Source organism: Buteo buteo, chromosome 6, assembly GCF_964188355.1.
Source record: "Buteo buteo chromosome 6, bButBut1.hap1.1, whole genome shotgun sequence".
NCBI classification, from domain to species: domain Eukaryota; kingdom Metazoa; phylum Chordata; class Aves; order Accipitriformes; family Accipitridae; genus Buteo; species Buteo buteo.
Window position 1 is genome coordinate 16325963 of NC_134176.1, and position 12922 is coordinate 16338884.

Below are 12922 nucleotides of genomic sequence, written 5' to 3' on the forward strand. Positions count from 1 at the left end.
TTTTCAAATATATTTTCATGCCAAATAATTCTTTTCGCCTGATTTTATGCTAGTCCATATCTATAATTCTCATACTTAGCTCAAAATAAAGTTTTGATGTCACTGGATCTCAGTTGATTATTTGATTCTTAAATTTCCCAATAGAACTGTTTCAGGTTCTGTTTCTTTAAAGTTAGTGTCCTTTTCTGCTGCTTGAGTGGACTTCGGAACAGAAACTAGAAAAGCCAAACATGCAAGCAAACAAAATGCTAAAAGCAAAGTTACTAAGAGTATGAGCAGAGCAACAAGATAACATGATGGGAAAGTTGCACCAGAAGATATAAGAATGAAAAACGTCATTTTCTGAAAACTATTATTCATTTTTATTTCTAAATTATTCTGTATGATTAGAACAACATTTTAAAATGGAAAGCAACTTAATTTTTTTTTCTTTTTTTCCACTTTTGATGTGGCATTTATGCATTTTCTCAGGTAAAATCAGTGGCCCTGTTCAACACAGGAAGGTCAAAGCAATAGTTTTTTTTGCCAGTTGAAGATTATGCCCTAGTATTATAACCATAGGCTTTAGTAAGGTCTTGTACATATCAGAAAGTTGCACTCACTGAATTTGGTATGTGATTTAGATTGTTTTTTCTTTTATTAAAGCAGCCTAGATAGTTCTTGTTCAATAATTTCAGTTTTAACTAAATTTTTTAATCAGGGCACAAACAGGGGCTTGCATCTTTTTTTAACATGAATGCGAATAATATGTTTCCTCTGTACGGATGTATTAAAAGCTATATATTGCAACAAGTGAGTCTTTTCACTTAAAAATTCCAAGTTACTTCAGAGCTGGTGTTCAATTTTTCACATCAATTTCACTTACCCTGTATGATACTGAGGGCATCTTGATTGTAGTTTTGTTTATAATGTCATTATAAAGCACTGGATTAATGGAACAGTTTCTGTAGAATATTGGTCTGTCCACTGAGCTTCAATTTTTAAATTAGTGCTGAACACTAATCACATTAAAATATGATTTAGAAACGGCAAGTATGTTATACAGCAAGTGATGATTATTTGGTTCTGTTGTTCCAGTGTCACAGAGAAATGTAAAATGAACATTACATTGAAATTCCATGCTAGGAAAATACTTTTGCCACAGAAACTAGGTACTTTCTGTGGTTTTACTTTTAGCCTGTTTTCAGGTTTCTTCAAGTATTGCCAGAGAAAGAATAGATTAACTTGTGTCAGTGCTGTAGTATTTATATCAGTAAGATCACAGAATGGTTTTGGTGTTGTGCAAAAATACAGTTTATATAGCTACCATAGAGAAATCTGTATTATGCTGAAAGCTAAGTAATTAATGTGAGACAAATTATGATGGAATCAAAATACTTGAAGGTGGCCATCTTACTGTCTTTCTGAGTATAATTACTTTTCTGGTAGCCTCAATATGTTTTATTTGTTACATGCAAAATTATGGATGTGTTTATTTATTTATTATTATTATTTTAATTTTATTTTCTTCTTTTAGTGTCTTAATGAGATCCTAGAGTCTGCAGATGCACCTCTGGAAGTCACAGATGGATTTATCCAATCAATTTCTTTATCTGTTCCATGGGGGTCATTGCTACAGGATAACTGTGCGTTAGAAGTAAAAGGATTAGAGATGGTCTTCAGGCCAAGACCAAGGCTTGGTAGGCTTAATTTTTAATTTTCGAAAAGGAGATTCATTACAGTTTTTCAGAGGCAAAAGGCTACACTTGTTTTAGTCAGTTCTTAGCCTTATTTAAAGTGCCATTTAATTTACATGCATTAATGATAGAGAATGTAATAAAAAAAGAAACTGTCATGTGTTCATAAATTGGTTGTCAAGTGTTTCTCAATTGGTTGTTGTTCTGTTAAATAACTTAAAATGTTTATAATGTTCCTACTGTTGTACCTTCTTCCAAACTGTTTCAGACATACTGAAATGAAAATACTACTATGTGGAAAGGAGTTTTTGTTAGCTAGGTTTTTTGGGTGTTGTATGCCAAGTGCTGTTAGTCAGCATTAGTAGCTGGCTATTAGGTGGCAGTAGGATAACCCAATAACATAAGACTGTGAGGGGGGATTACAGTGAGGTTCTGGCTTTCTTCAGCAACTTTAGGGTGAAAGATGCATCTTCTTGAATATTTGGAGAACAAGTAATACAATTTAATTGCTATCACAGTCTGAAATAATGACCTTTAAGTATTCTAAATACTTACTACGTCTGATTATAATGCTGAGAGGATTGTCTGAGCTCTTCTAGCTTGTCTGTATCCATATGAATCTAACTGATGTAGTTTAAACTGCCCTGGTGATAAATTTTCACTGACTATCCAACCTCCATAAATTCTGTTAAGATGTGTTGTTATAGCATGTGTGGGACATTTAGTGCATTTTTAGTGTGTGGAAAATTTTGATGGAATGTCTGAAGGATTTTAATTTGTTTTCCTTTTTATAGTGTAGAGCAGATAGAAGAAAATACTTCCTTAAATGCATCAGAAAGAAGAGAAAAAAATGCATAAACCCTATTTTCCATCTTTTGCTAGTTACTTTAAGTAACTTGCTTATATGTACTCTGCATTTCATTCTTATTTGTTTAACTCAAACCAAATTTTGAGCTGTCTTACTTTCTGATGTAAGATTATTGCTTTGAAAGAACGGTAGTATTAGTTGGAAACTTTATTTATTCACTTGCATCCATTTAGTTCTCTTTTGATGCACAGTGCTTTGTAATACAGTAGGAAAAAAACATGATGCTGGTTTAATCACAATTCTATAGCTACATGGATGTTTCCAGATCTGAATGCTAAACTGGAATGTTTTGCCTGTTTAACATGTTTGTATTTGTACTAGTTTTACTTTTGTTTGCCTATACTAGAGTGTTATAGTTGAATTTGATTAGCTTTTCTAATCTAGTTTTATAGTATTTTCTCACAATGGGCTTGGCATTAGGTAATAAGAATGCACTGTCAATTAAGCTAATGGGGCTGCTAAAAAACTTGTTCAGCTTAATGCGTGCTGTGCTTTTGGACTTTCTTATGTTCTACTTATGTCAGGTCTGTGTTAGACATTTAAAACGGTGTTCTAATATGCTAAGATAACATCTTAAACCTTGTTTAGTCTTTCCCAGTCTAGGATATGTTTCAAATGGAATAAGAAACCTTAAAATAATTCAAATAATTCTTTTAAAAAAAAGAGTTTTTTCCTTGATCTCATTTTGCTGATCATACCTGCAAAATCATAACAATATAATAAAAGTACTTCAGAAATTATTAACTTAAACCAGTGCTGAAGATTGGTTACACTAAGTCCTGGTTTCATCTTGTTTATATTGAATTTTCAAATACCAGACTCTTACCAATACAATCTAAATAGATTAAAGTAATTTTAAAGTATTAAAGTCTATAAAGACAGATTATAACTAAATTTGTTTTTAAGTATGACTTCTTACTAAGCTGTTGAAACTCTTTTCTGGATGTGCCAAATGTATTATTTTGTTTCGTCTTTATTAATGTTCACAAATTTATTAAGACTTCTTTTACTCCACAGCATCTGGGTCTGAGCCTATGTATTGGTCAAGTTTTATGACCAGTAGTATGCAGCTTGCAAAAGAGTGTCTTAGCCAAAAATTGACAGATGAACAAGGAGAAGGGTCCCAGCCTTTTGAAGGACTTGAGAAATTTGCAGAAACTATCGAAACAGGTATGAATTAATTATTGAGATCTGAAAGAACATCTGAGAATAAATCAGTTTGTTGTGTCTCAGTTTTACAAAATGGCATCTCATTTGCCCTAATTTGTCTCACAAATTTTCACTTGTTAGCATTACTTGTAAAATTTAAACAGGAAGGCAGGACAATTGATCTTGTTTTCGAAGCGGGGAAGAAAAGCCCGTTTACTTACTACAAGATGTTTATACTTCGCTCAGTGAACAGAATGAACCCTACTGCAGGGCAAATTGGTGTTTGTTTATACCGGAACAAATCCAGCTAAATCTGTGCTTCAGTGATTGGTGAGATGCCTTAGTTTTGGAGGTGCCAATTTAGTTAATCACACAAACTTAGATTGTTAGTAGCAATGCTGTTGAGGGAGAAACAGAGAATGGTTTTTCAGCTATTTTTACACAAAGCTGACCTGTTATGACATATGTATCTCAATAATCACACCGTGTTGTTAGAAGTGCTTTAGAAACTCTGGTTGGTTTTGGTGGTGGGTTTTTTTAAGTGGAAGAAACTAAGGGCTTGTGACCACATTATGTGGTGTAGAACCTAGTGCTGAAATGTCTGAGCTAAGGGAAGTGTTTCAATTCAGATCTAGAAATAGTATTCAACCAAAGTAGCATGGTGCTATAGCAACGTTTAGGAGTTCAGACATGGTGCACAATGAAGCAGGTACTTTCTTTGAGCATCATCCACACTGAGCCATAGAACAGCTTGGTTTGAGTTGTCACTTGCTCAAATATCTGTGCATTAAAGGTCCATTGCACGGTACAGAAGTACATATTGGACATTTAATAGTTTATGCTGTTACTTCATGTCTTGTTACATTATTAAACTCAATTGATTATTTTCACTGAAATAAATATTGAGAACTTAAACAAAATGAAAGACTTTTAAATTGGTTATAAAAGTCATTGTTGAGAAACTTGACTTAAATGCTTGCATGGTATCTTTTTGTTTTCTCATTTAAGTTCTAAGAAGAGTGAAAGTTACCTTCTTAGATACTGTTTTGCGAATAGAACATGTGCCGGAAAACTCTAAAAGTGGAACTGCACTTGAAATCAGAATTGAAAGGTAAAGATTTTTTTTTAAAAATCTGTTTGTTGTTGTGGTTTTTTTTCCTAAGGCACTTTTTGCCATTTCCTGTACACTCTATTTTGCCCATGCACATACATTCCTAGTATACAGCTAAGACACTAGTTCTTGAGCACCTGTTTTATAATGCCCATGAGCATTTTCTCCAGTCAACTTCCACTTCACATGTTTAAGCTAAAAATATTTAACCATCAAATTAGAAGAGTTCTGGATTTTCCAAAGATAAGTTAATGACCACTTCCACAATTAATGAATACCATTTCTCAGATGTTCAACAGTCAATGGATATTGTTGGCAAATCAAGCCACCTCTTCAATATGCAAAAGGAACTGACCCTTTTGAGTAAGACACTTTAAATATTTTCAGAAAAAAAGATACAGTCCTGAAAAAAAAATGAAACTGGAAGATTTTAGGTCCTCAGAGCTTTCAGAAGAGCCCACGTGTATTCTGTAATTACTTTGAACTTGACTACTGTACATGTACTTAAAGTATTTTTTTTGACCTATGGGATAGTGTAATCATGCTTTCTTGCAAGGTGTTGAAATCATTACCAAATAAAACTGATTCTTACTGAGAAATGCTAATGAAGTACATTTGGTTTTAAACATTCATAAACTTCAGGTTTTTATGTTCAGTTCAAGAGAGATGTCAGTAAAACTGTAATTACTTTTCTTATGGAAGTCCATTCCCAGAACAAACCTCCTTTTCTGTACTTTAAAAATTAGATTGAAACAAACTGTTAAATAGCATGGTTTTTGATATTTGATACATTTTATTTATGGAAAGGTGGGTGTACTTTTCCACTGTAAATTCTATTATGTGAAGACTTGCATCTTTTTAAGAGTTTACTGTTTATGCTCTCACTATTATAATGTAAGAATTTTAATTTCACAGAAATTTTACAGGATTGGAGGCTATTCTCTCAATTTTCAACTTTCATTTTGACAGAATGTTACTTTCAAGTACAGAACATATACGACAGAAAAGATGTTAGATGGCAGATTTTTAAAACATTCAGTTTGTGAAGCAAGAATTGTGTGTGTCCTAATGGAAACGTATGTATAGAAGTGTTAGGCAGACTCCTTCACTTGTGGTCAGATTAGACATAAGTAGTAGGATAATACACTAGGATATGTTCACACTGGAAGCATGTCACAATTGTCCTGTAGAAAATTTAAGATTTCCACCCATTCCCAGAGAGTGGTGGTTTCTTCTTTCATGACAGTCAATGGCATTGTAAATAACATGAAGAGAGAGAACATGTACAAACTTAGAGGCTAAATGGCACAATAAAGGTAACAATTTGCATGCACCTACCATCTTTATTTCCTTTCTTTTGTCTCCCAGAACTATGTACTGTGATGAAACTGCAGATGAGTGCTCTGGGATTAATGTACATCAGCCCACAGCTTTTGCTCACAAGTTACTGCAGCTCTCAGGTGTCTCTTTCTTCTGGGATGAGTTTCCTGCATCAGCAAAGTCCTCCCCAGTGTGTTCAGCTACACAGCTGGTAAAATTAAATACATTATATAAGAATGTAAATTGATGAAGGATAAGCTATATTGTTACACTAATATATTAGATTCATTCTAAAGGATATGGAGTTGAACTTTTACTGGAATCTGTGTTCAATAAGTTTTATAATCACTTCCTGTTGATTTTGAGGAGGGGGAAGGAAACAGAGACTTCAGGACTGAGTAAAATTTGGGATGTGTTATACTGGATTCTGGTTGCAACTTTAATGTACAGAAGTCCTCTACAATTCACTGTTCTGTGGAAACTTGCTACACTTTTTTGCAAAGGCCTAATGTTTCACATTTACATGCCTTGTTTCTTTCACAGTTATCAATACATGTTTTTAACACCATTGTCAAATTTATATTTGTGTAAAATGATCATTTTTGTGGTAAGCTTATTTGAAATGCTTGGTTTTTGGTTTGGTTTGATTGATGTGGGGTTTTTTTTGTTTGTTTGGGGTTTTTTTTGTAAGAAATGGGATACATTCTTATTCTTTTCTCTGTAATGTTTTAAGGCGACTGAACCAAAGCTTTCACCTAGCTGGAATCCAAAAATCATTTATGAGCCACATCCGCAATTAACAAGAAACTTGCCAGAAATTACTCCTTCTGACCCTGTACAGATCAGTAAGCTGATTGGTAGAATGGAGTTGAGCCTGACATTAAAGCAAAATGAAGTACTTCCTGGAGCTAAGGTTAGTCATCCTTTCCTGGTCTTTAACTAAATTAATGGTTATGTAGGATTTTATTTTTTCTACTGCATACGAAAAGTGGTGAGATTCTCAAGGGGACAGAATCCTCTTAGTTTTGTTGTAGATTCTCTGCATTCAAAACCAATATATATGTCTAAGACGACATCTTTGCAGTGGCCAGACAAGTCAATGGCACACTGAAATTTGTTAAAGAAGAATTCCTGTATGTTAGAGAGACTGAATTTATGTATTGGATTAACTCCTGAGAAAGTGGTTTTGTTTTCATGAAAATTCTGCTGCTATTAATTTATCCTTTTTTCTTGTAGCACTATGACTGACTTTGCCTACATATGTGTGTAATGTTTAACTGGTTAATGAAAATCACTTTGGTTTTAAAAGGGTATAATTTACTTCAACAATTACAAGTAAACCTTAAATGATTAAATAGGTTGCAGCATTGCAGCATTATAAAACTAACATGGTCTTTTCTACTTCTGAATTTTAATATAAAAACTTGTAGTAAATCAAATAATAATGCCATGTTTAAATGCTACTAGTTAAAATAGTATTTTTTTTTATTTTTACATAAAGATACAGGAAGCAAAGCAGTTAAAAATAAAGGCCTATTTTTTTTTTAAAGTGTGAGTATATAAGTAAAGTTGTTTAAATATATTCCCCTTGTCTCCAATTTTAAAATTGGCTATTGACCTGTCTTTTATAGTACACTACGTTCTATAGAAAGCATAAAGTTTCTAATACAGTAGAAAAGTTTCTTATGTCCTGCAATTTCTAGTCAATCTTTAACTTTTCTTGACTGAATAAACAAGAAGAGTCCTTGAAAAGTGAAATAACATATTTTGTTTGGTGTGAAATAGAAAAATGCTGACTATTTCAAAAGTATGAATAGTTAATGCAGTTAACACCTGTAAATTAACTGGTGTCCAGATGTTTCTAAAGCTAAAAAAGTTTCCACTTTTATATCATTAGATATATTTTAAGGTAGCCAGAAAAAAAACATCAAGGGCAGAGTTGAGAGTAATTTTTGTTTTATAGATGTTCAATATAATAGAATGCAGAGCAGTGGTCTCTGCAACTTGGGCTTGAGTACAGGCAAAACACTGTTGATATGTTAAATAACAGCAACGTCTGAAATAGTGAATGGGTGTAATATTACATGACAAAATTAAAGAAGGACCTTTTTTTTGATTTATCAGGTAGAGTTCATGCAGATTGGAGAAAACATAGATATAGTATATCGCTTAGTCTAGGTTAAACTTTTTTTTTCACTCTGGAAACTGAATTATGTGAGAACACCTTTTATTAGAATAGGTGTTTCAAGCATTTAAGCTACAAAATGTACTGTATAAGTTCATGTCAAGTATGACACACATCAATAATTTAATTTTCTTTCAAGTCTTTCCAAAGGATGGAAAAAGTAGTAGGAAACAGTATACAAAACTAATTGATGATTTATTTTCCCTGCTTACGTAAATATTGCCTTAAGGTCCTTATGAGCAAAAGTATATTTTCATATAAATGCATTCCACTGCATCCCTGTTTTCTTTCCCTGCCGCATAAGTGTGGTGGGTTGACATTGGCTGGCTGTCATACACCCATCCAGCTGCTCTCACTCGCACTCCTCAACAGGACAGGGGGAGGGAATGTGATGAAAAAGCTCATAGATTGAAATAAAGACAGGGAGACCACTTAGCAGTTACTGTCATGGGCACAACAGACTCAACTTGGGGAAAATTAATTGAATTTATTACCAGTTAGAATGGAGTTGGATGATGAGAAACAAACTAAAACATCTTCCCCTCACCCATTTTTTTTCCCAGGCTCAGCTTCACTTTGTCATTCCCAACTCCTATACCTCCTCGCCGCCTTGAGCAGTGCAGGGGGGATGGGGAATTGAGGGGTTGCAGCCAGTTCATAACAGTTCCTCTCTGCTGCCCCGTCCTCCTCGAGCTTTTCACCTACTCCGCTGTGGGTCCCTCAGTTTGCAGTCCTTCACAAACTGCTTCAGTGTGGGCCCTCTCCATGGGCTACAGTCCAGCAGGATAAAACTGCTCCTGCATGGGTCATCCATGAACTGCGGTTCCTGACAGGAGAACCTCCTGCTGTGTGGGCTCCTCTCCATGGGCTGCAGCACCTGCCAGGAGCCTGCTCCTGTGTGGTCTCTCCACAGGCTACAGCTTCTTTGAGGGCATGTTTACCTGCTGCAGAGCAGGGTCTTCCTTGAGCTGCATTGTGGGTTTCTGCTCTGGTGTGATCCCTTCCATAGGCTGCAGAGGAATATCTGCTCTGGTGCCTGGAGCACCTTCTGCCTCTCCTTCTTCCCTAACCTTGGTGTTTGCAGGATTGTTTCTTTTGCTGTCTTTTCCTCACTGCCCACACAGCATTTTGCCCTTTCTTAAATATGTTTTCACAGAGGCACCACCAGCTTTGCTGATGGGCTCAGCTGTGTCCTGAGGTGGGTCCATTACAGAGCTGGCTGGAACCAGCTCTGCCCAGCGTGGGGCAGACCCTGACCTCAGCACAGAGGCTGCCCCTGCAGCATACCCTGCTGCCAACACCTTGCAACCTACACCCAATACAATGAGTAATAATCATGAGTGGACGAATGTCTGGGAGTACAGGATTCTAGAATTGAAAAAGAAATCTATACAAGTCCTTAAGATAATTTTAGCTTGAACTGCTCTCAAAAGATAAGTAGCTTGCTTTCTTGTATACTATCTCAAACCAAGTAGATGTCTATAAACATCCCACTTTATGAAGAAAATAGGTGAATTTCTTCATCTGTATACTCAAGAGAAGTCTTAGAGTTTTTAAGGTCTACTTCAGAAGGTGCTGACTTCTGTGTTTTATATTAGTATGCAATACTAACTTTATGTTGTTGATTACTTCTGGCATTATCAAAGAAGCAAAATAACTAGCAGGTTAATGGTATTCTTCAATTTTCCTATTAGGTGATTGTGTATTTATTTTAAGCTAATAAATTGTCAGTCACACACCTGCATTTATCCTGCCAAGCTACAGATCAGAAGCAATACACAGTTAAATTTCTAGCTGTCGTTGTGTACAACTGCTGGAATGGCTGTATCCTTTACAGCATCATAATCTACTATCCAAATAGCTGATTCAAGACTTTTAAAGAAAAATTCCTTAAGTGTTCTTGAAAGTGTTCTTTCTTTCTTTTTTTTTTTAGTTGGATGTAGATGGACAAATAGACTCTATACATCTGTTTCTGTCACCAAGGCAGGTGCATCTTCTATTGGACATGGTAGCAGCTATTGCTGGACCAGGCAAGTGAACATTCTGTAAATGTTAAATATGTATTACGGTGGACGAAAAATAAACTTGGCAAGATAAATAAGTTTCCTCAGTGGAAAAAAAATATTTGTGGTGGTAGATTATTATTAATTTCTATCTGATATTAGCAAAATGTTTTATAGTTGCTCTGAGTAGAACTATGATGTATTTATTGACTTCAGTTGCAAATCGTACATGCTGGTAATGAAAATCTAGGTAACAGATAAGGCTTGACAAGTGACTATATAATAGGACAAGAGATGGGGAAATGGTAAATGGAGAAAATCAGGAGGCCAGAACTATTTTGGTTCTTGTAGCTTCTGTTTCATTAAAGGAGCTTAGCAGTCTGGTTCCTTCTCTGTCCTATGCTTTAGTGACGGGCACAGAAAACAGAACAGACAGACAGCAATTGAGTTTGTCCATATTTGCTAAGTAATTAACAGCAGTGTTTTGACTACTGTAGTAGCAGGATTGAGGATTGGTTTGTGTCGTGGTGTCGGTCCCCCCCCGCCCCATCTACCTAATGTAACAACACTTACTATTAGGGTAGATAGTTAATCTTTTTGAGAAGATTTGTCATGTCCTGGGTAGATGCTTAATATTCTTCCGATGATACTGATATATTTGTTGCACTGGACTTGTTCATTGGTTTTGGATAACTGGAAAAGCATTACGTATAGTTTCTGATATGTGTCATCTTCAAACCCAAAATTTTAGTGATTTCTTAATAGTAAAACCTTTAAGAGATTGTGTCTTTAGTTCCTAAAGCTGACTGAGAAGATAAATATATGCTGATATTTTATGTGAACACATTTGCATATATGACCTTAAAATATTTTCTTCAGACTTGAAATTAATGAACACTAGGGAGAGAATAATTTGTTTTGGACAAGTAAAATCTTCAAAACAACAAAATGCATGTATATACACATCTGATTTACAAATAATATGTGTATATATATACAGATGCATATATATATACTAACAACAGTTGGTTAGTTTTCAGATTAATTTTTGAATTTTCTTTGGGATACTGGTAAGGCAATTACAGTGGGCTTTCTGTCCTTTTTTTGAATTCAGAGAGCCTAAGCAGAATAGAATTGTCAAATAAAGATAGGAAGAACCGGCCAATGCAACAGGAAGATGAGTATCGGATTCAGATGGAATTGAAACGTTATTTAAGAAAAGAGTCTTTATCTGCAGGAGCATCGTCTGAACAAAGCTTCTATGAGACAGAGAGTGCCAGAACGCCTTCTAGTCGTGGCAAGTATAAAAGATGATGCAGCACAGCAAATAACCTGTTGTTAAGATTATATAAATGGGCTGGTCGTCTTTTAATCTTACTAACTTAAGTATTGAAGGAGCTTTGACATAGAATAATTGTATGCTATTAATTTTACTGTTGAATAAAAAATTAACACCTAGTTTAGGTATCAGGCAAGACTTGATTCAGTATTTCATTAAAACTGTATAGTACTATGTTATTGTGCACACAGTAAACTACACATGCTGTGTAACATCTTTTCAAATGCATGGTTGAGGAAATTAAATTTGGAATAATAGTTGCATTGCCCTGATACTTTATTTTTATTTGAGTATTTTTTTGCTGATTATTTTTAAATAAATAGTAATCATAAATATATATAAAAATAAATAAATAATGAAAATATGGACTTTGATTTGTCAAAAGGAGAGTGTATGAATTTATAGAAATTATGCCAACTTGAATATGAAAATGGAACATTTAACTGTTTTGGTATTTATTAGGTTTTTTGCTCATCCCCCCACCCCCTTTTTTTAATAAATCTCTGTCCATAGATAATACTAGTCTCAGTGTCAAGAGAACTTGGAACTTCTGTAAATAATATATTTAGCTCGTTATTCTGTCTGGCAGTTAGATTTCTGAACTTACTAATACATTTCTGTTAAAAGTAAAGGTTGGGGTTTTTTTTCATTAGAAAATAACTCTTTACTATCTATGGTTCTTATTAGAAGAAGAAGTTTTCTTCTCAATGGCTGAAATGGACATGTCTCACAGCCTTTCCTCCCTTCCACCTCTTGGAGACCCTCCCACCATGGATCTAGACTTGTCTTTAACCAGTACATACACAACTACACCAGCAGGATCTCCACTGAGCACTACAGTGGTATAGTATTAGCTACATTTAAAATCTTTTTGAAATGAACACTTTTGTCTGAAACTGTTGCATAAATATTCTTTACAATATCAGTAACTATTGCAAAATTCTAGGACAATTGAAAATGTTTAGAACTGATAGTACTCCTTTTCAGCTATGGAAATTGTATTGGAAAATTTGTCATCTGTTTGGCTACCAAGACAGGAAATGGAATGTATTTGTTTTCAAATGCCTTGAAGCTTATGTAGGATGCTTTTTGATTTATTTTTCTTTTTAATAACTGCATGTTTGCCATCTGGGTTTTGTTTATATGGACTACACAGGCAATGACAATAAAAAGTATAAAATCATTGTATTACATTATTCCTCAAAAACCATAAAAATTATGCTGTTGATATCACTGTCTTTCCCAAATCTGTTATGTGACTAATATTTTGC

At 34.5% G+C, this 12922-nt stretch overlaps 1 protein-coding gene across 5 annotated transcripts in view; it reads left to right on the forward strand.

Annotated features, from left to right (window-relative positions):
- Nucleotides 1-12922, forward strand: part of ATG2B (autophagy related 2B) — a 49546-nt gene that overhangs the window by 2123 nt on the left and 34501 nt on the right. For 4 of the 5 annotated variants that reach the window (XR_012650678.1, XM_075029880.1, XM_075029883.1 and 1 more), the window contains exons 2-9: nt 1517-1679; nt 3562-3714; nt 4702-4804; nt 6173-6335; nt 6858-7037; nt 10243-10343; nt 11431-11609; nt 12339-12493. Coding sequence is in view for 4 of the 5 variants with exons in the window: in XM_075029880.1 (XP_074885981.1) it covers nt 1517-1679; nt 3562-3714; nt 4702-4804; nt 6173-6335; nt 6858-7037; nt 10243-10343; nt 11431-11609; nt 12339-12493 (1197 nt within the window). In the remaining variant the exon portion in view is untranslated. The remainder of the gene's footprint in view (nt 1-1516; nt 1680-3561; nt 3715-4701; nt 4805-6172; nt 6336-6857; nt 7038-10242; nt 10344-11430; nt 11610-12338; nt 12494-12922) is intronic. The other variant, XM_075029884.1, reaches the window with a different exon arrangement.